The sequence below is a fragment of the Coturnix japonica genome, chromosome 20, assembly GCF_001577835.2.
Source record: "Coturnix japonica isolate 7356 chromosome 20, Coturnix japonica 2.1, whole genome shotgun sequence".
NCBI classification, from domain to species: domain Eukaryota; kingdom Metazoa; phylum Chordata; class Aves; order Galliformes; family Phasianidae; genus Coturnix; species Coturnix japonica.
In genome coordinates this window covers 12,404,480-12,426,493 of record NC_029535.1, presented here as the reverse complement: position 1 = coordinate 12,426,493, position 22,014 = coordinate 12,404,480, and the positions used below count along the sequence as shown (strand labels likewise).

Below are 22,014 nucleotides of genomic sequence, written 5' to 3'. Positions count from 1 at the left end.
CTCCAGACAGACTGAACATGAAACAAAGCACTCTCCTGCTCATCAGGCCAAAATATAGGCGCTGTTACAGCATCCAGAGCTGCCTTTGCTCTTCATTCAAATCAGCAGGACCAGGGTATTTTACACTGCCATTTATGACCAAAGCACCGTTCAGCTCTTATTTTTGGGTTCTTTGCCTGTGAAAAGAGCATTGTGGGAGAAGGGGAAGCCATTGTTTACTGCAATGGGAACATCACTTACAAGCAAAATCTCAGCCTGTGGTGGACAGCAAGCTTACAGCTGCCACACTCACACCCCACCAGGTTTTGCTGTTTCATACCAACAGGAAAAGAGCTGACACAAGCTTAGCCTGGGGCATACACTGTGCACAAACTTCCCATAATCCCAAGGTGCCACCCTGCTTGCCCTACACTATGACCACCCCCCTCATGGCCTGGGGGCTCTTTAGTTGCCAAGAAATTGCAGAGGGTGAGGGCTGGGAGTGACACAGAACTATCCTCCCTCTTTCCCAACAGAAACTTGAAGGTCACACACAGCAGCAACAGGTGTTTCTCCAAGGCACACACCTGTTTACCAGGGATCCGAAGACTTGTTAACATAAGAAGCAGGTTTGCAAAACAAACAAGATACACAGGCTAAGGCAGCCTCCCCACTGAACTCCTGCACCGCTTCCAAGCTCCATGCTGTAAGGGAGCAATCCAAGAGCTGCCCAAAAGGGATTAGCAGAAACCCCAGTTTGGAAACTAATAACTCAAGGTCCACTGAGAAACTGGGAAGCAGGTACTGTTGGGCTGAGTTGCCATCTGGCAAGCCTGCTGAAGGCTCTGAAACACCAAAGGTAGCCTGAACAATGCTTGCATGGAATTACAAATGCAAGAAAAGCAGTGTGCTTGCGCTGGAAGAGAACCGGGAGCACAGTCATCTGCAGTGTGAGAACGGTGGAAGTCAATTCACCTCAAAGCAGAATTAAGCAGTATCTCCTTCCTCCACAGTAGCCAACAACTCACCTCCATGCTGCCTACTTCTGCCTCTCAGATCATCATGCTCATGGTTACGTGTGCAGAGCTGCAGCCATGCACCTGCAGCTGCCTCCCTTTGGCAGAATGGCAGGATGGAAAAAGGTTACTGGAATATACACAAATATATTTATTTATTTTTATATATGTATTTTTAATAAGAGGGAAGATGATTTGAATAGCTGGTGTATTGTAAATATTTTGCTTAACACAGCTGGGATACCTCTTCCCAGGGTGATGTTAGCGCACACAGGTACGAAACAGCCAAGAGCACTAACACTTCCTGGAACAACAAAAAGACAATCTTGCAAGAAAGGGACAGTTATGTACCCAAAAACCCTTGCCCTGCTGGTTCAGGGAGACCCCGAGTGCACAACAGTCCATCCAAGAGATGATGAGAAAAGACACTAAACAAACTTCTCTACCCACTTGTATCAACAATTCCACCCTTCCCAGCTCCCACAAAAATAAATGCTGCACGGCAGGCTTGATGCAAGCATTGCATTCAACACCATGCTACTGCCAGAGACAAGGGCACGCAGACCTGGTTACAAGCACAGGCCCTTGGGGGCTCCAACATTTTCAGCTCCCAATTCACAGTAGTTGTGTTTGGTGAGTGCCTGTGAAAGCACTGAAGAATGTTATCTGCAACAGGGACACAGCAAGCTCACAGCAAGTATCAGCTGCTCAGGTAGAGGGTAGAAGCCTGTGTGCCAGCAGTCTCCAAGCACGGAGCTTCACATACGGGAAAACAGTCTCAAACTGAAAGTGAGAAAAGGAAAACACCTTCCCCAAATTTCATCACAACACTGAACAATTATCATCTCCATGCCCCTGCATCCCTATCACTGGGAACTTTTCTTGACTGATTTCACATTTGGTTAATTCTGTCTATTAAGTGCCTGCTGAGCTACTGGGTTACTGAAACAGAAGCCACAGGGCCATAGACACACGATGGTCTTGCTCAATAGCCGGTCTCCAGACCAGCACGTTCAAGGGCTTTGATCCATTTCAAATAAGCAATGAGCTTAGCCCTTAATTAAACACATAGCATAATCCACCCAAATCTCATTAGTCAAGAAGTCCAGGGCTTGTCTCACTAGCTGCAAGTGGCATTCCATCTGTGAGCACAACCCTACCAGCACCAAGCATCAGGCACTATGTTCACCCCTGCTGCTCCAGCACTGCCTTCTGAACTCAGGGCACAGAAATTCACAGGCTCCTTTTGCAAGGCTCTCCCCAGTAATGTGGGGGAGCAATCCTGAGAGGTGACTGCAGGACAGCCAGCAAAGCCCAAAACCCTAGTACTGCCCTACCAGGAGATACCACTGACATCAGCTACAGGAGGAAAAAGAAAACAAACAAACCATACCACAGTGTGGGCTAGGGGAGACCTGCTCCTGGGAGCACAGCATGTTTTTATTTGAGCCAATAGAAAGCAAATAACATGGGAATCAACGCAGCTAACACCTATCCCCAGGTACCAGACAGGGATGTGGAGCACACTCAGCACCAGGGCTGGGCTCAGAACAGCAGCTACTGCTGAGCCCCTCAGATCCCCATTGCATCTGTGGCTCCCAGGCTGCATGCTGCAGCAGCATGCCCCGACTGCCACAGTGAATTTACCCATGCAGACACACAATGGGCTTCTGTCAGCACTGTTACCTTAAAAAGCTCAGGCATGGATCCTGGAAGAGTGCAAAGAATTTTGAAAAAAATAATAAAAAATAAAAATACAGGCTTCAGAATTTATGAGAAAAAGAAAAAAGTGGTTTTAGGCACAGTCCTCAAGCATGTTCTCAGGCAATCTGAAGAAAAAAAGAAGCCTTCACAGGATTTCTAAAGCAGAAAAAGCAGCAAATACATGAGATTTCCTTTAATCAAATGCTACACAGGAAGGCTCAGTAGAGAAAATCTGTTCCTGAGCATGTGGTGCACACCAGTCACCAGCTGGTGCAATAGGAAACATCTTTTTGGCATTTGTATCCTCAACCAGTCAGGAAAGAGCTGCCCACAGAGTAACTATGCATGATAAATGATATGCAGTTGAGCATTGCAGGGGCACTTCACTGCTTCAGAGGCTGCTGCTATAACAATCTTCTCTGACTCAGCAGCTGAAAGGGATACTGGGAAGGAAGCACCTTAAAAAAAAAAGAAAAAAAAGAAAAAAAAAAAGAAAAAGAAAATCATGCATTATTAATATGGGTGCTGGCAGCAAGATACCAGCTGGAAAAATACTGAAGGGGAAAAACATGACTGCAGAATAAGAGACTGAGCTGCACGCATTGGAGTATTTCACACCACCTCAGCAGTGGGCTCCGGTCAGGTTGGCTGCCACTGCCTCTACACATGCTGCTGGTGCTGGAGCCAAACGCTCCCCCAGCTCCATAAGACTGGAGGGAGAGGGACCTCATACGCACAGTTCCCTCCGGATGGTTGCTGCAGCCCCAGATGAAGTAGAGCAAACAGCAAATCTTGGACATAGCCCAGGCAAGCTGACACTTCAGTTTGAGGCTTACCAGCTCTGGCACATGGCCCTTCTATCTAACTGTGGTTCTTGCATCAGCCAGTACCTTCTCTCATGTGTTTTCTGGGCTGTCAACTTGCTCTGGTCAAGCCCTGGGCCCTGCCACCAGCATCAAGTCAGCAGCAGTGACACAGGACAAGTGACACTGCACAGCTCAAGCCCAGTGCACCACAGATATCCCAGGCACCGCATGCGGGAGCACTGCAATGCTTCCCTACTTTCAGCAGCCAGTTGAGGAAACAAAATTTGTTCATTTCTGTCTACCTGTTGCATTGCAGTACTTGTTTTCCTCGTTTATTCTGTATGCTTTGTTGATTTTTGTTGTTGTTAAGAGCCCAGAGGCACCTTGCAAACATTAGCAACCATGCAGGTAATTTCAAACCCTTGTGCAGGATGCAGCACGCTCACAGCCACCAGTGAAAGAAGGGCCTATACCCAAGGACTGCACAATCCTGAGGGTAGATGCTGTGCTTGCAGGTAACCCTCTAGTCCTTCAGCAGGAGCATACTATCAGCACATCAGTGTGTTTAAAGCTCCAGTGCAGCTCAGTCTTCAGCCCTTCCAATGCAAAGGATGCAGGCATTGCAGTGTCAGGATTGAAGAGATCCTTCAATTTGTTTGCTAAGTTTTCAAGCGAAACCAATCAATTAGTTTGCCATATAACTCCCTAGATACGTAAACAAGCCCTAGCTGAAGAACAACGCCCACACCACAGCGTGACAGCAGCACAAAGGATTTTTTCCACCATGTTTGCTTTTTCTCTGCTTAACAAATGTGCAGAGATACTCTCCATGCAGAAATGCTTCAGTCTTTACATTGTAGATCAGGAAGGCAGAGAGTACAGCTCTGCAGGCATTGCACAGCAGCATGCTCACCTTGCCAAGCAGGGATTCAGCCCCAATCACATGGATGTATCCCCACTCAGCTAAGTGCTTCCAGCCAAAACACACTTAAAGCAGACACTAACCTCCTGCAGTTCCCTTGTACTCTGGGTTTGATGCTGGGGCCCAAACCAGGCTCTCATACAGCTGCAGTGTTATTTACCCACAGTGCCACAACAGATTACTACAGCTCTGACTTCATACAAAATGCCCGCAGTCACTACAAACAGAACAAGCCTGCCACAGCTCACCTGATCAGCATAGGTTTAAACAGCATCAGAAAGGCCCAGAAAACTCCTTTTGTAAGTGAACACAGGGCTCTGTACCCTCCCTGTCACTCCTGCCTTGTGCCAGAGCCCACAAGTATGCTTCCCACTGTTCCTGGGCCCAGCCAAACAGCAGATAGGACAGCTCTGGAGACATTCTCCTGCCAAGCACTTACAGCACTCCCCAGATTTCTGGTCTACCTTTCCTTTCAAAATAAGAGGGGCTCTGAAGCAATGCTAAATGTCCTGTGTATAGTTGGAAGAGCAGCACTTTACAGGTGTTATAGTTGGAAAGATTATCATGGTGAAAAAGAAACAATCAAGGAAGAAATGCTTACCCATATCTGAGGATCTAGGCTCACTCCAAAAAGGAGCGTTCTCCAAAAAGAGATCCTTCCCAATGGCAGCCAGCCCTTAAATGGGATCTAGGAAGCTCAAGGAACTGCCTTTAGCCATTCTCCCACAGCTGACTCAATCCTTGCCTCAGGTAATCAATCAGTAGTTCAGGCCATGACTCAACAGTTCCCATGTACCCTGCCATTTTTCAAAGTGCTCGATTTAACAATCACAATTTAACATTCTGTGTTAAAACATATCTCCAAGATTTTATTTTTCAAGAAGAGGCGAGAGCCTCAAAACACACATTAACCATACTAATACACTGATGCTCACAGCACTGCCAGACAAAAACACAGAACAATCTGAATGCAAAGAAGGAAAAGCTAACATGGAAATAAACCTCACAAAAATAACCTAGCACAGTTTTTGTCAAAGTAAACACATCCAATTGCAATAATACTGCTTTAAAAACAAAGCTGATGAGGAAGAGGTTTCCTTTGCTCTGTGGAATTTTTCTCCTGGGTTTGCAGTCCCAGTGCTACTACAGTGGGGTTCAGTAGAGCTGATCCAATGGGGTGCCCCTTGAGGCCCTGTATGGGAAATTGGTAATCACAGCCTGAGCCTCTGATTAATCAGCTGAGGCAAGTATCGGTCAGCTGTGGGAGCACAGGTGAGAGTAATTTAGCTTGACTCCACCTCCTCTAGACCTCATTTAAGGGCTGACCACCACTAAGGCAGCATCTCTTGGAGACTGCCTCAGCATTTCCCAGTGAAGGCATCCATATCAGTGAGTTTTTCCCTATAAATAACCTTTTGAATATCTGTTACCATCTTTGTATTATTCCACCTTACAGGCCCCCATGAGTTTAGTGCATGCAAGGACCCCATGCACTGTATTAATATTAAAACACACCAACATCGAGAGCACTGAAGCAGGGACAAGCAAGGGACACATTGCTCCCTGCAGGCTCAACTCCATTCTCCAGGAGAATTCATCCTAGGAGATGCTGGCAAAATTAATACAATTAAGGAGCCCACCTGAGCTAGCAGCTCAAGGCACAATGCGCAGTGGGACCAGAGTTCTCCTCTCCACCCTAAAGGTACCTGAGGTGACTTGGAACTTGTGACCATAGGTGGCTTCCCAAGCCCAAAAAGATCAGGTTTCCTGGAAAACCGCACTGGCTGCACTGATGCTTTCGCTCTAAGTGTTGGTCCGCTGCGTATCACTGAAGTTCTGATGCAATTAATTCACAGGTATTAACCTAGAAGGCTTTGTGACTTTCACAAGTCATGCTCACTGACAGATCAATGCAACAGGAAAGGTGCTACAACAGAAGTGTGATGACAGAAGGATGGCATGATAGAAAGGCACTATAAAGGAAATGGAGAAGATTGCTTACCCGTATCGGAAGATTCTGGGTTCACAGGGGAAAGCTTCACCAAGGAGGAATCTCCAGAAAGAGATCCTTTGCCAGTGGCAGTCAGCCCTTAAATGAGGTCTAAGAGAGGTGCAGCCAGGCTCCATCCCTTCCAGTCACACAGCTGAATTGCCTTCACCTGTGCTCCCAGGCCTTGACCAGGTCTTTTCCCCAGGTGCTCAGTAAGTGGTTCAGGCTGGGATTTAATGGTTCCCATACACTCACAGAGACAAGTCACTGAAATGTGAACTACTCATGTTCTCCCTGCAGTTGCAACACCAAGAAAGCCACCGGAAAAATAACTCAAACCAGAAGCACCTGACAGACAATACGAATTACTGCCTCAGGTGTTTAACAGTGAAGAAAACCCAGTAACTTACCTGTTCCAGAAAGACCTTGCTATTCCTCAGTTGCGACCCGCAAGCCCCCAATAACAGGCTGAAGCTGCAGCAGCCTCCTGGCTGCACATGCTACAGCACAAGCCTCACTTCCCCTCACAGGGCCATACCTTCATCCCATACTCAGCTGCCATGCCAAGCCCAGAACCACATGGCTCTTCCTGCTGCTGCAGGGCTCAAAGTGAAACCCAAGAGTGGAGAGAAATCAAATCCCTCCTCCAGCAGCTGTTGAGCCTGATCACAGCTCCTTCTGCCAGCATTTCCATGAAAAATGCATAGCAGGAAGAACAAGCAGCTCTTCATCCTCAAGTCACCACTGCAGATGTCCCTGCAGGGCCACTTGCCCAACCCCAGAGACACACCTGCCACCACTCCTCCTTACCCAAGGCAGACCCGTGGCATCCTGCAGCCAGCCCAGAGTCATGCTGTCTCCAAGAAGTCAGCAGTAGCAAAATATTTAGCTATGTTCACACCTGGCACTGCTATTATGTATGGCAGTTTGCCAGGACAATGCATGAAATAATCACCGTGGAGCAACTAAGTGTAGCAGAGTGATATTTCTACCAAAGATCAAAGCAACATATACAGAAATGTTATGCCTTTGCCCTCTGTGGTATCATGCTGCTGGCCACCTAAATGCAGTGCAAAAGAAGAGTACTTAAAAGCAATGTGACTAACCATGAAAACCACTCTTACGTCACAGATTTAATCCAGGCCCAATGCTGCTGATTCGTGCCCTGTACGACAGGTCTGGAGCAATTTCTGATAAGCTTTGAGGAAGTAAAGCCCAAGTGAATTACAGCTTACCTACAAAGGCATCAATATTTCACTCAATTTAAATTCTCCTGTATTCCTGGAGAGTTGTCTGGGTCACTGTGATGTGAAAAGCCATGACAGCCAGAGATTCTTACCACAGCTCTTTGAAGCACCAGCAGCCCTCTGAATGAATTCTGGGGGCACAAGCCTCCCAAATGCCGTTAAGAAGAAGCAGCTTCTAGAGGTGACACTTGTGTGGCAGCCACCACTTGCACCTGCATCCTTTCAGCCCAGCCTCTGGGCTGCAGGCAGAGTTATGGAGCAGGCTGACTCCTGTTAGATCTCAGGGAGGCATTACTTATTCTAAAGATTATTTCAGTGCAACTACTCATAACTAAAACAAAGCCTGCTCTCAGCCCCATGCAGCTTACAGCCCTCTGCATCAGACAGGCAGCAGCACGAGAAGTGAGCCCCAGCCCTCACAGGAGCACAGCAGCAACCTCTTGGCCACTGCATGTGGAACAGCCCTGCCAGGCCCTGGCCCTGAGCTCAGCCTTTAGCAGAACAATTGGTGCCTCACAGAGCTCACAACAGCCATGAGGAGACAGACCTACATAATAACCCCATTTGCACCAGGAATTAAAAAGGAAAAGTGTGGGGCAAAAAGGCCTGGCTTCCTCTGTGCAAGCCACTCAGTGCCCAATGCCTTCCTAAGGGGGCATTGCAGACCCAGAACCAAGGACACAAGTTCTTGTGGTGCAGCTTGAAGAAGGAAACAGTCAAGCATTTTATTTGTGTTCTGTGAAGAAAAAGATGCTGAATGCTTACATTGGATTGCTCTGTAAAAATCTGCGATGACAAATTTCAACTTCAAAGGTGAAACCTTGCTTAGAGACATAAGTAAGGAGCTACCCCAGGCTCCAAATTAGCCAGAGACACACAAACAGAAGTCCCAAAAGCTGTAGGATCACAGTAGGTGCCAAGTGTAGCTCCTGCCCACAGACGTTGAGCTCTCCCACTTGTGCCCTCAGTGGCTCCAAACAAAATCCTTCTTCGTGTTTCCATCATGCACAGCAAAGACCCATGCAATCAAGAGTAAGCCACTGTTACTCAGCCTGGAGCACAGGACAGCACCAGGTAGTGCTGATGGGGAGGTGGCCCTGCTGGCATCTGAGCTAGGCTCTATCTGCAGGGCACTGAGAGCTGTTTTCTTGCTTCCCCAGCCATCAATTTCCTCGCCAATATGCTGAGACAGCAACCAGAATTGCAACTGCCCCAGTTTTCTCCTGGTACCAGGACACAAGTGCTCCAACACAAGCCTCAGCAGCTCCACAGCATTCTCCCCCAAATCATCCCCATCCAAAATCTGCACCAGATGTTATGGACACCTCTGTTTTCTGCCAAGGTGACCATGTCCTCATGAAGGGATACCCTGCACATCCATCACAGGTAGTAGTCCCCACGTGGCCCTAGGACAGTCGGCCCTCAGCTAAAAGCCCCTCAGGTCCTCCTGCCCTTCCACAAGCCAAGGGTTGCTATAGGAGCACTTTTTTCATCAACTTTAAACTCTGAACAGATTAAAGACCTTTCAGGCTGGTTCAGAGTCATATACAGCTTCCTCAGCTTCAGGCCCCATTTATTTGGATGTGTTTTTTTGTTTTTTGTTTTTTTTTTTAAACTGAGGTATGACCACAAAGTGGAATTAATGACTTCTCAGCCTCTGCAGACAGCCAGCCCGTGGCTAAGGCCTCACAACATGTCTGGCACTTCCCCTTTCACATACCACTTGCTCAATGTATTGACATCTGCAGCACTGTTCACATCTTATCAGGACAAATAGCTTTTCTTTCAAGTTCTCTTTATGATACTGGCCTAAAATAAATAAATAAATAAATAAATAATCAAACTGCCTACAATAGAGGCAGGATGATGAGCCCAGCTGCCCCAGAACACTGGTCTGGGCTCTCACAACTGAGTGTTTTTGCCGGGAAGTTGGGGGGAACAAGCAGGAACCAGATCTTCTGTCACCTGACAGGGAGATAGATGAGTGAGAACAGCACTAACATCCACATGGACCACCTTCACGTCTCTGCTTCATATCTTAGCATCTCAGACAGTGAGAACACAGGGTGGTTTGTGTCTGTGTTAGCTCTGGTTCAAGTAAGAAAAACCTCTGAGAAGACAGCTGGTTTTACACCAAACTTTGTATCCTATGGCATCTCTGGGAACACTGATCAACCAGAACAGTTCAAAGTGGATGAGACAATGTAACACCACAACTCAGGAGAGACAACTGTGAGCCCTGCACAGGAGCATGGGAAGGGATGCATCTGATACAGCCAGCACCAGCGGCACGGCCACGGAAATGCCAAGCAGTACGGGGGGGGGGGGGAGCATGTGACAGCACCTGCACAATAGCATTCTCAGTTAGATGCATAAGAGCCATTCAACCGCTCTGAGGCCAACCCACATGACAGCTGCCAGTGAACATGGCCAGCAAAGCCCTGGAGCACCAAGCCGAGGGCCTGGGCCAGTGGCCCCAGTCAGGTCATCCTGAGGACGAGCATCCCTGCTCTCAGGGCTTCACATACCAGCAGCACCCCACTCTGCCCTGCAAACGGCTCCCGAACCCAGGGGCACCAGTGGGACACGCTCTCTAAATAACCTTTACGCAAGCTACCTTGAGAAGTATGTATAATAATGTCCGAACTCAGGACAGCACAAGCAATATCAATGACATTTCAAGGAGAATACCCCATTTGCAAGATTTTTTTTATTTCTTTTAAAATAGAAATCCTTTCGAAAGAATCGTTAATAAAAGCTGAGTTGAAGGCCAACCTGACCGTGAGCCTTGGCTTCTTGCAGAAACGCGATACAGAGCGCAAACACAACAGTTGCTTTCCCAAGCATCAGTAGCCCCGCCCCATCCGAACGGGCACAGTCCTGCACACAGCGGCGTGCGGGGCTGGCCATTTCTGTAGGCGACCGCTCCATCCACCCTTCAAGTACTTTATAAAGAAAAACAGCGACAAGTATCCATCCTTCTAAAATACATAACTCTCATCTTTCTGCTTTAAGAAAAGATAATAAGTAGGGAGAGTTTTGATCACCGACACTCAGAAATCTAACACTGCCTCTTCCCAACTCCGACGGCCGGTGGGCTTGGGGCTACGTTCCCAGCTCCAAGGACACCAACACAGCTCGGACAGGGCTCCGTCCGCCAGCCCATGGCGGTCAGACCCGGCCCGCACCTCCCGTGGGCCACGGAAACGGCCGCGCGTGCCCACGGAGAAGTGAGCCCGCTCCCACGCACACACCCAGCGCGATCCCAGGGGAATCCAACCTCCCCCCCCCGCCCCGATCCGGGCTTTTTCCAACGCCGGTGACAAGCGGGGGCGCACAGCCCGGCGCCGGAGCAGCACGGAGTGGGGTACCGAGAAAGAACACCGGGCCCCGCTCCGGGCCCCGAGGAACGCTGCGGCAGCCGTCCCGCATTACTCAGCATTTCGAACGGAGAAGCACCTCGGCTCCGCCACTTACCGATGCCCGGCGCCACATAGACGAAGTAGAGGAAGGAGGAGGAGAGCGAGAAAAGGAAGAGCACGGCCAATAGCGAGCGCCGGGGCAGCAGCCGCCAGGCGCCGCGGGGGCCGCGGGGCCACCGCATGGCCGATCCGCCGCCGCGCTGCCGCTCACATGCGCTGAGGCCCGGCGGGAAGCGCCGCACCGCAGCCGCTCCGAGCCCGCGCCCAGCGCCGTCGCATGAAGCAGCCACAGCGGCGCGGGGCGGGGCGGGGCGGGGCGAGGACCGGCCGCAAACTCCGGCCCCCGCTGCAGAGCGCACGGCTCGGAGGGTTCCTCGGCACGGGGCGACGGGCGCCGCCCGCCCTGCGCTCGGTTCCCTCCAGTAGGTCCCCTGGGGAAACAGGGGGGCCCTGGGACGGCCGGTGGGAGCCCCACGACACCCAGGCACAACGCTGGGACGCTCAGCGGTGAGCTCACAATGCCGGAGCTGGCCTTGAGGCAGCCGGTAATTGACTTGGGGCACCCTGGTGGGGTTTGGGACACACGACGGTGGCACCCAAACACCAGCGATGACCATGGGACAACTGATGACAGCCTTAGGACGCCTGGACGTTGTCCTGGACATACAGGGGTGGCCTCAGGATACCCAGGTGTTGTTCTGGGATGCAAAGTGATGACTCCAGAAAATCTGAGGTAGCCTTTGAACACCTGGGCATGGCCCTCAGATGCCATTGATGGTATCAGGATGCTGCACTGGCCTTGGATGTCCACCCATACCCCTGGAACACTCAGCAATGGCCAGGTGATACCCAGTAACACCACCCAGCCCACCATAATGCAGGAGCGAACAAGTGCCAGGTGCTGTACAGTGCCACAGGATACAGCATCTCCAGAGTCCTGCCCTGGGCAGGGGCAATGGTGACAGATGGGCAAAGTCAGCATGGTCAGCACAGCACTCAGCACTAGTGGCAGTTGGCAGAGTGGTTTGTTCAAGAGTAATTAAGTACTTTTGCACATATCTGTGGCAAAATCACATATATGATTCACCTCCCTTCTAATAGCATGTGCAAAAGGCAAAGAAAGAAAACAATTCCCATGTGAGATAAATGTGAGAGAAATGCCCTCATGTTAAGTGCATGGATTCAGAGAGGAGGGAGTAGATTAAAAAAGAAGATAAAGCAAAAATGAGTTGGATTAGCAGAAAATATATATATATATATATCTAAAAGATGAGGGATTTTCTTAATGTGGAAAGGCCCAGAAGGATCTTGAAGACAGAAGATCCCCCAGAGAGAGGAGTCTGAGAAGGTAAGTAGGGATTTCCCTGAAGAAGCTGCAGGAGCTGTATGAACTCTGGGAACAAGGACACCTGCACTCCTTGTTTTCCAGAATTGCCACTCCATCACCACCTTCACTGAAATAAATTAAGTCGTGAGCCCTGTTAATTGCTAAAAGCCCACAGTATTGCAGCAGGACCGCATTGCTGAGTGCTGTCTGGATCTGCTGTTCTAACAGCTTTCATTCAGCTCTTTAAAGGATGCCTCAGGAAAAGAAATCCAGGAAGATTTATTGGGATTTTGTTTGTTTTTTAAATGTCTGACGCAGATATAGACAAAGGTGAGGTGCTGTCACAATCAATAACCTAACCTTGCAAATGTATTTAATTAGCAATGACATCACTAGGGGAGACAACCAGAAACTGGCTCCAGGCACAGCTGCAGGAGGCTCAAGAAGGGAAGAAGTGAGAGCCCTGCAGCTCTGCCTGCCCCTCACGCTTTCTCCCAGTCTGCCTGGGTTCAGGTCAGCCCCATCAATCCACATAATTTCTCCTCCTTCCCAGCTCTTTCCCCTCTTCCTGTCCCTGCCCTGCTTCTCTAGTTCAGCCTATCTGCTGAATGCCAGCCCAGTGGTTTCAAACAACAGCCAAGACCATTCCCCTTGCCTTCTCCCTGCCACCAACAAAATCAAACCAAATGAGAGGAGGGTTTTTAGAGACTGGATTGTTCCACTGGGTGGCCCAGTACATAGTCAGAGAGGAAGGAGCTGTATGTTGGAAGGGGGCTGTATGGGAGCAGCTGATGGTGATGGGAAGGGGATGCATGGGGACACAAGTTGGCTCCTGTCCCACTGCTACCTTCTGCAGCACCACTTGTGCCCTACCATGAGCAAACTCTGCTGCAGAGAAAGTGCCACCAGGTCCTGCTGGGAGCAGGCAGGGGTGGGAGCATTATGTTCCTATAGGGAACATAATCGCTGAGCCTCAAGTTTGGGGTTTGAAATGTTCTGTGTGCTGCTCCACTTTGATAACACATCCATTATAATCAGCTGCTGACAGCTGTCACAAAGGGAAAGTGATCCAGAGCAATAGTTTTCTTCTGATGCTTCTGCACAGGGTAAATTGCAGAAAGGGTGTCACAGCTCGCCTGTGCTTGGGAGGATTTGTCACTTGCTGCTGCTGGAGCCTCTGGCACCTTCAGCCCAATGATAGAGACTTCCCAGAAGAAAACCTCAATTTTCTGATAAGGAAAATATCTCCACTTATAAAGGTCAGTACAGTCAGTACCTCACCATGCTGGCCATCCAGCTGCTCAATAGTGCTCCATTTGCTTGAGATGTTCCCAGGAGTTTCTGCTGCCAGATATCTTGAGAGTGAAGCAGAGCCTGAGCTGTATGGGAGATGCTGCATGGACTGAATGCTGAGCAGGTCCCAGATCTGCAGGCTGTGGGCAAAAGAAATATGCTCCCTCCAGATGCAACACAGGGCTTGCTGCAAATCAGTGCCATCAGTGTCATCACAGGCTGTGAGAAGGAGGAGGGCAGAGAGGATGCACGTACAGTGAGAATGTAAATATTTTCTCCATGCACACCCATAGTCACAGAACATACAATACATACTCATGCAGCGTATCATCTTCTGGGTGCCAGTACATTGACGTAACGATTGATGCAGCAGGTTTTTCTAAAGACACAACAGGAAGTGTACTTTGGTAGTAAGAGCACACCTAAGTGGTCCTGGCTTTTTAGGCTAGGTATCAGATCACTGCCACCCACACATGTTGTTGTTTTATCTGACATCAGTGTGTTGGCAGTAATAGAAAGGAAACTGAAGGTAGACATTTGTTTATTAAAATTAAGGAACTCCACTACTGCTGCAAGGTGCTGCTGACAAGGATTGCTTTACCCCAGTTCTCCGATTATGTCACCCACTGAACTTTCTAATAACACTGTTAGAGCGCTGATCTTAGCACTCACTCATGCGTGTGCCTAACCATAGGGCTCTTTCACCCTAAGCAAAATCAACTGATGTGTTGGACCTCCCAAAAGGAGACAACAGGAACAAAAATGATTTTGCAGAGCTCCGTGCTCACTTGGAAGGTTGCCGTCATCCAAACAGTAGGTTCAAATATTAAACTTGTCACTGCACTTTTCAGAAATTCAACTGATATCATTACCTCTTGTCACGGGTTACCTAAATTTACCTGTGCCCATGACACACAGCAACACCACAAAACCATGACACCTCTGAGTCAGCCCTTCATAGAATGCTGATGATCTGAACCCCATCACAGAATCACAGAATCACAGAATTGTAGGGGTTGGAAGGGACCTCCAGAGATCATCGAGTCCAACCCCCCTGCCAAAGCAAGTTCCCTACACCACATCGCACAGCTCGGCATCCAGGCAGGTCTTGAATATCTCCAGAGAAGGAGACTCCACCACCCCCCTGGGCAGCCTGTTCCAGTGCTTCGTCACCCTCACCGTAAAGAAGTTCTTGCACACATTTGTGCAGAACTTCCTATGCTCCAGTTTCTGGCCATTTCCCCTTGTCCTGTCTCCACACACTGCTGAAAAGAGTCTGCCCTCATCACTTTGCCCCCCACACCTTCGATATTTATAGAACTGGATCAGGTCCCCTCTGTCTTCTTTTTCTCTTTTGGTGTCAGCCAATCTTCTCAACTTCGTATCATCAGCAAACTTGGTCATTGATGAAGATGTTGAACAAGATCAGACCCAGCACCAACCCCTGGGGAACACCGCTAGTTACAGGTCTCCAACCAGACTCTGCACCACTAATGACGATCATCAACTTGCCCAGCTTCCCAAAAACAAGTAAAATGCCTCTGAGCTAAATATTTTGGCTGGAGAATATGTCAGGAGGTACTTTCCAAAATTTACCAAAAAAGGAAACTTCAGCAGACCACATAACATTATCGTGTCATTTACCACAAGTGTAACTCATCCAGATATTAAAATACCTCTTGACAGAATTCCTTGCAAAAAAAAGCTGTGACCATTGCTGAGCTAAAATACTACCAAGCAGACAAATCCGTCTACGAGTTCAAGAATGAACAATACTCAGAATATTCATTGCACCACAATGTTGGGACTGGGATACCAGGAGATTCTCCATTCAAGCCACTCTTGGTCATGGATACTGTGGAGGTGTGCTGCTTTATTCCTGGTCCAGGAGGAACTGTACAGACATCTACAGGACAGAGGAGGAATGGGCAGGATCGAGCCTCTTGCTGCTGGGAGCTTGTGGATGGAAAAGAAACTCTTGGACTATTCAGACACGGGGCTGGATTTAAAAATGAACACCGTGGGCAAAAAAAAAGTGAGATGAATTCTGCTTCTACTCAAGCCACCAGTGGAAAAGAATTTAGAACTTCACAACCTGCAGAAATGTGACTGTCTTCCAGAAGTCTGGGGATGAGGACACCAAGGAACAAAAAACATTTCAGGGAAAATTGCTTTCTATTAGCTCATAATTACATAATGCAAAATTAACTCCTGGAAGCCAACAGCTTAATTGGATTTCCATCTGCAAAAGACATCAGTGTTGTGAATTAGAACCTTCCCCAGATCTACTGAATTAAGTATCTCCCCAAGTGCGAGGGCACTATCATAGGCATGCACAGCCCCATGTATCAGCACAGCATTCCCAGGGCTGCTGAACTGATGCTGCTTTTGGTGGAGTCAAGGCATGTTTTACACCCATGGTCAAGGAGCATCTGCCCCATCAGAGTGATCTGTCAGAACAATTGGCATCGCCCACTAGGTTATCTCCTCCAGTCTTAATTACTGCCTGCCTTTGGCACCAACACCATTTGTGCCACGTTTTTATCTTTCCCAAAAGGAGCATTTGCACCTTTGCTATATTTGTTTTATTCTGAGGAAATCCTAATGTTTTTACTCCATGTTTCATTTTGCTCCTGTTCACAGCGGGACTCCTGCTGTTGTTCTATAAATATCTCATCCTTGCATCTCTGCAGGAGCAAGCATGGCTGAGAGCAGAAAAGGTGAAATCAGGCTCAAGAGGCCTTTACCAGTGCTAAAAACAGCTGCTGCTGCTGCTGCAAATGATTTATACCTCATCTGGAGAACAATAGCACAGAGCCCAGAACTGGTGCCTCCTGTGGATTATTTGGCTGTGCTTGATCTTGGCAATATGCTATATAATAATTATTTTGCATGGAAGTATCAGTCTAAGAGAGGTTTAATTGCTTTCACCATGGATGGTGATGGTGACGAGAATCCCTTGGAAAAGCCATTTGAATTCATTTTCTAAAACACCAAATGTGTAACTTCCCTCCAGTTCAGGCATTCTGAGTAAGCTTTGCTGAATCCTTCTGAAAAATTAGCAACCAGAAATAAGATTATTTGCACCAGATAAACACAAACTTTGAATATATGGTTGCAAGCTACAAGCACCCACAGCCCTGGTCCCACAAATCTGAGGCTCAATGGCCAGTGCTTCTTGCAGCCTCTCAGAAGCCCAGTGTGAAGAAAGGGTTCCCAGGTACTGGTATGGCTTGCTAAGCACAGAAAGCAAATGAAGTATTTCAGCAGTCCAGGATCGGAGTCAGAAAGCTGGCCTGCCACCAACAGCAGGGCACACACCTGCTTAGCACAGCACTGCAACTCTCTTCCTGTCTTCTCTGCACTGCTTCTGCAGCACACACCCACGGTTATCACTGCAGTGACCTTCACACAAGGCCATGCACAAATTCCTTTTCCTTCCCTCACAGGCTTTGACTGCAGAGTATCTCTTGAGTGGTCTTACTGATGCTCTCCACAGCATCAGCAGTGGCAATGTGGTCTGAAAATCTCCTTGCTCCTGCACACAGTTCAACCTCCAGTGTGGTTCATTTTGGCTATTACTGAACACGTTGAAGCCTCAGCAGTGGACATAAGCTGGATCTGCCTATTGGAGTGCAATAATATTGATTTAATGTCTCCCCATGTGAGGGGATGCTAGGTCATCTGGAAGTGGCTTCTTTTAGAGCTGCAGCCATTCTTGCAGGCAAGCTGCCTGGATGTCTGCATTTCTCCAGAGCTGTGCTTTTTCTGCCTAGTTGCTTTACCTGGGGAGGAGTTACTTGCGGCATCCCTAGACCCTCTGCCACACACCACAAACATCAGGAGGATAAAGCACAGGAGTTTTCTGTCCATCATTCACTGAATGTGCAGGACCAACAGCTTCTGGAAGCATCAGATTTGTTGTGGAGGTGCTGAACAGTTGCATATGTGCATGTGATGGGTTAGTACTTTTCAAGTGTGATTCATTTGCATTCTTTATGTCCCTTCTTGTAGATGGGAGTAAGGCTGGCAAGCCACCAATCCTCTAGGACCTCTCCCGCTGACCAGGAATGGAGGATGAACACTGGTCCTGCTCATCCATGGGGAAAGATGGCATCATGTCCAATAGGCCATTTCCCATTGGAAACAGAATTTCTGGTGTGCGTGGTGTTGTCTGTGCCAACTCCTTGCCCTTCTTCCTCTTGTGATACTGCACCGTGGCACTGCTCATGCCAGCAAGCTCAGGGATCCCTGACATGTCTCTACCTGTTGACCTGGCTATGACTAGCAAGATTTAGCTGTAGGTGAATGCTGCTGAACTGTGTTTATGCTGTGTACCTGTCTGAATACCACGGATGAAGGGTTTGGTCCATGGCCAGGCTGAACATGCTCTGTCACCTCCTCCAGGCAGCCCAGCAGCCCAGCCCGGTGCAGGTCTTGTAGCTCATGAGAAGGGTGCAGAACAGGACAGAGAAGCAGTGCCACCAGCTCCCCAGAGCCAGTGGGAGCTGCATCAAAACAGAATCACCTGAAGTGGGATTTAAAGATGATGCCAGGGCTCATAATTTGTTAGTTAGGAACAAGCAGGGTGACTACACAATGTAGCCACAGCCAGAAAAACTCCAGCTATATATCAGGCTGAATTTTGTCATAACAGAAGTGGAAGCGAGAGCTCTTCATTCCCTGATGTCACCCAGCTAAAGCAGCATGACTATGAGTTCTGTGTCTGTCTAGACACCCTCCTGGAGCACAGGCTGTGAGGCTCAGTGCTTGGTTTTACAGATGGTATCTGTGACATACAGCAGCCAGTTTCGGTGACCTAATGGGCTCTACTGGCCCCAACTGCCCTTTGTCCCCAAACTGTCACCGCCTCATGACTCAGAGGCGTATAGGTACTCTCTGCATTACAAGCATAAAGTGTGTTTCAGTCAGGTTCACCGAGTTTTTGATCTTATGCAACCTTCAGCAGCTCTCCACAACAGCTTAATGCAGCTACCTGGAAAGTCTGCCAGGAACAGCGCCTGATTGCAGCAACAAACCCAGCTCTGCTTTGACAAGGACATATTTTTCTCAGATAAACTTAGAAAAACTTGGTGCAGTTCACTGTGCAAAACCTGGGTTTAAGCTATTTCATTTATAAGGGTATTTTGAACTAAACAAACAGCTTTTTGTTTACATTTTCACTAGCACTGCAGATTTCAGGGTTTAGAGCAGCTCTAGTTACCCTGAGCCAGCACCACGCTGGGGGAACAGAGAGAAGGCACAACGTAATCACCAGCTCAAGTCTGAGACCACACCACCACTTTTCTGTCAGATCTCCTGAGACTGGCTGCAGCCAATGCAAGATGAAGTGCCGCACCTTGGTGCCCGTCACCTTTCATAGCAGGGCAGCTGCTGTCACAGCCTCACCTCTACTGGGCACAGAGCAGGTCATCAGCATGGCAATGGACAAGGTGGATCACCAGCACAGCGGCAACAGCCAAGGCACCCTTTTTCATTTTGTGTACTGTGGAGTGGCTAGAAAGGAGAGACACTGCAGAGATGCAAAGGCTGCCAGAGCTGATTTCTTCCTGGAAAGAGAGGAGGATCCAAGGAGAATAGCCTTTCCAAGGAAAGAAACAATTCCCTTGCCCTCAGCTCTCTCTCTTTCTTAACCAGCCTCTCCTCCCCAGGCACTGTCAGCTCAAACACTTTGCTTTCAAGCTGGCTCTGGCTGGTGTGGAGGGAACTTTCTTCATGCTGTGTTTTAGGTTTGTGACAGGAACAGTGCCGGAAGCACAGCAGTTTCAGCCGCTCATGAATAGAGTTTGCACAGTATCAAGCCTTTCTTCTTCCCACTCTGCCCATATCAATATGAAGCAGAGGCACAGCCAGAACAGTGCCCCAGAATGCTGTGCTCACCCACAGAAGCCCAAGAAACACAGGAGAAAGGGGATTCTCAGGGTCATAGCATTGCCTTCCCAAGTAAAATCTTTGCTTCCCCACAGATGGCTGAGCAGCCACCTGCTGATGAGAAGTGAATTCCTGATTTCTCTTGCAAGGACCTGGTATTGCCTTCTGCAAGGGTGGGCAGGTTTTCGAGGCAGTTTGAGAGCATAGGGTGACAGGCCCTGGGAGTGTCCAGCACCTCCAGGCTACATCCATGAGCAAGACCTGTCATTGTTTGCACAGTTGTTCTCTCTTCCATTGCTATTCCTTTGTGAACAAGCCACAGCAGATGCTTCCCACTGGTACAATGGATACTAAGATTCATTTGGAGCTGATACCAGTAACTAATCCAGCTAAAAAACCACACTGTTTGACACAGAGCCATCACAAAGACTTGTTAATTCCCACTGACAGGAGGGCATTCAGGTTACAGTGTAATAAGGAAGGAGGAAGAACTTTTTCTCATGTAGCAGGAAGAATGCAATTCATAGAATAACTAAACACTGCCCTCAAAAAAAAAAAAAAAAAAAAAAAAAAAAAGCTTTTAGAAGTCAAAGCAGTCCCTTTCCTTGTGGGGCAGGCAGCAGCAGGCATGAGAGCAGAAAGCTGGGCTGGGCCAGACCAGGCTTCCTGCAGCTGGCATTCTGGTTTCACCTCATGCATAATAAATGGCTTCTGTGTGAGGAACAGCTGCCACATTCTCACTAAGGGACAACTCGAATACATCACTTGTGGTTCCTCCCAGCACGTGATGGGTATCTGAGGAAGCTGGCAGCAGCCAGGTCCAGAGCAGAGAGTAAGGGTGGCCCTGCACAACCCAGAGAGAAGCAACGGGTACTGAAACTTCCATAGTTTAAGTGTGCTGAGCAGCACTGGGGGGCTGCCTGCGAGACAGGCTGCCTTGGCTTATACTGCTCTTTAAAGACAAAGTGTCCGATCATGGCATCTTGTTGGCTGCTTGTAGGGGAAGGGGTGCTTGTGGCCTTTTAAACTCTAATGCTATCCTGACCAGAACTTTGCACATGCAAAGCATCAAATTCACCAAATCCATAGATACACTCCAGAAATCTCACCTGTTACAAGGTGCAGAAGTCATGAACTCACAATGCTTCTTCAAAATGAAGCAATTAACAGCCCCTTATGAAACAAACTAGAATGCCTTGAGGAAGACATGCAGGAAGAAATGGAAGAGATAGTACTTTGTCACCACTGTCCTCTGACACCTCATTTTTGGAGTGTGCTGAAACACTTGGAGGCTGCCGCTGGAAGGAAGACAGGCAGCCTGCAGGACCTGTGGGCCCCAAGCAATGTCGCTGTGTCCCTGGGCCTGGCAGATAACACAGCTGTGGAGCTGCATCATGTTGGACTCCTGCCGGCCTGTGCAGGAAGACTGATAAGAAAGCAATGTTAGTAAGAGCTGTCTGCACTGGGAGCTAAACAGAAACCTGTACATAGAAGATTAGGGTGAAAAGGTGAGAGCAGAGCTTCCCATTATTCAGGGGAAGTTGTAGGCATCATTTCAAGTGCTGTTCAGAAAGCTGACAACCATCTCAGATCAGACCCTGTGACATTTGCTCCCCAGCTCAGCTATGTGTTTCAGGAGCATTTCTCTGGCCCCTCCTAGCCTCAGCTTAGCCATCTGCAAAACAGCAACTGCCTCCTGCCAAAGTCTGTCACTAAACATAACCAGCTCATGCTGAGACACATAGTCTATCCAATTGTTGCTTGGGCGGCTCATGTGAGTCACAGCATGCAAGCTCAATGCCAGCTCAGTGCAAAAATATTCCCATTTAAAAGCAAGACTGAGTGAGGACTATCCTTCTGTGTCGTGTCTCTGAGGCAGCACCACCTTTACCCACTTGGCAACACCTGAACCATTCACCAAGCATAGCCTGACTATTGAGTTGTGAGCTCTGTGCAACAGCATTTGCTCCCTGCGCCTGCCCACTGGGCAGAGCAGTTCATGGTACCCACAGGGTACAAGCCAGTGCTGCAGCAGGGAATGGAGACTGGGGACAGGTGTGCTGTACTTCCCCAGAGGGCAAACGGGGCTAGAGAAGTCAGTCATCAGCCCTCAAATAGGTGGTCTCTACCCCACCCCCATGCCCAAGCAAGGGAGGAACTCAGTTTGTTGGCCCACTTGGCTAGCATTATCATCAGGTGATATGACAGGGTTCTTGGGAATAATTCTTCCTGGAGCCCTTCAGGGCCCTCTTTCCAAAGGCTGATCCCAGTGTTTTGCATTTCAGCCTGATTGCAAACCCATGGCAGCATGCATTGCCAGGTACTGAATACCACCTGAAAGCATGACGTACTTCTGCCCCTGCTTCCTCCTGGATTAACTCCAGATTTATCATGTAAAAAAAAAAAAAAAAAAAAG

At 48.6% G+C, this 22,014-nt stretch overlaps 1 protein-coding gene across 3 annotated transcripts in view; it reads right to left on the bottom strand.

The window, feature by feature from the left end:
* The window catches only part of B4GALT5 (beta-1,4-galactosyltransferase 5), a 39,778-nt gene that overhangs the window by 14,435 nt on the left and 3,329 nt on the right, over positions 1 to 22,014 (bottom strand). The window contains exon 1 of one of the 3 annotated variants that reach the window (XM_015882116.2): positions 11,142 to 11,369. The exons of 1 other annotated variant lie outside the window; for it this stretch is intronic. In XM_015882116.2, coding sequence (XP_015737602.1) covers positions 11,142 to 11,268 — 127 coding nt within the window. In that variant the 5' untranslated portion in view covers positions 11,269 to 11,369. Of the gene's footprint in view, positions 1 to 6,429; positions 6,493 to 11,141; positions 11,370 to 22,014 lie in introns of those variants that run through there. One more of the 3 variants, XM_032448600.1, reaches the window with a different exon arrangement.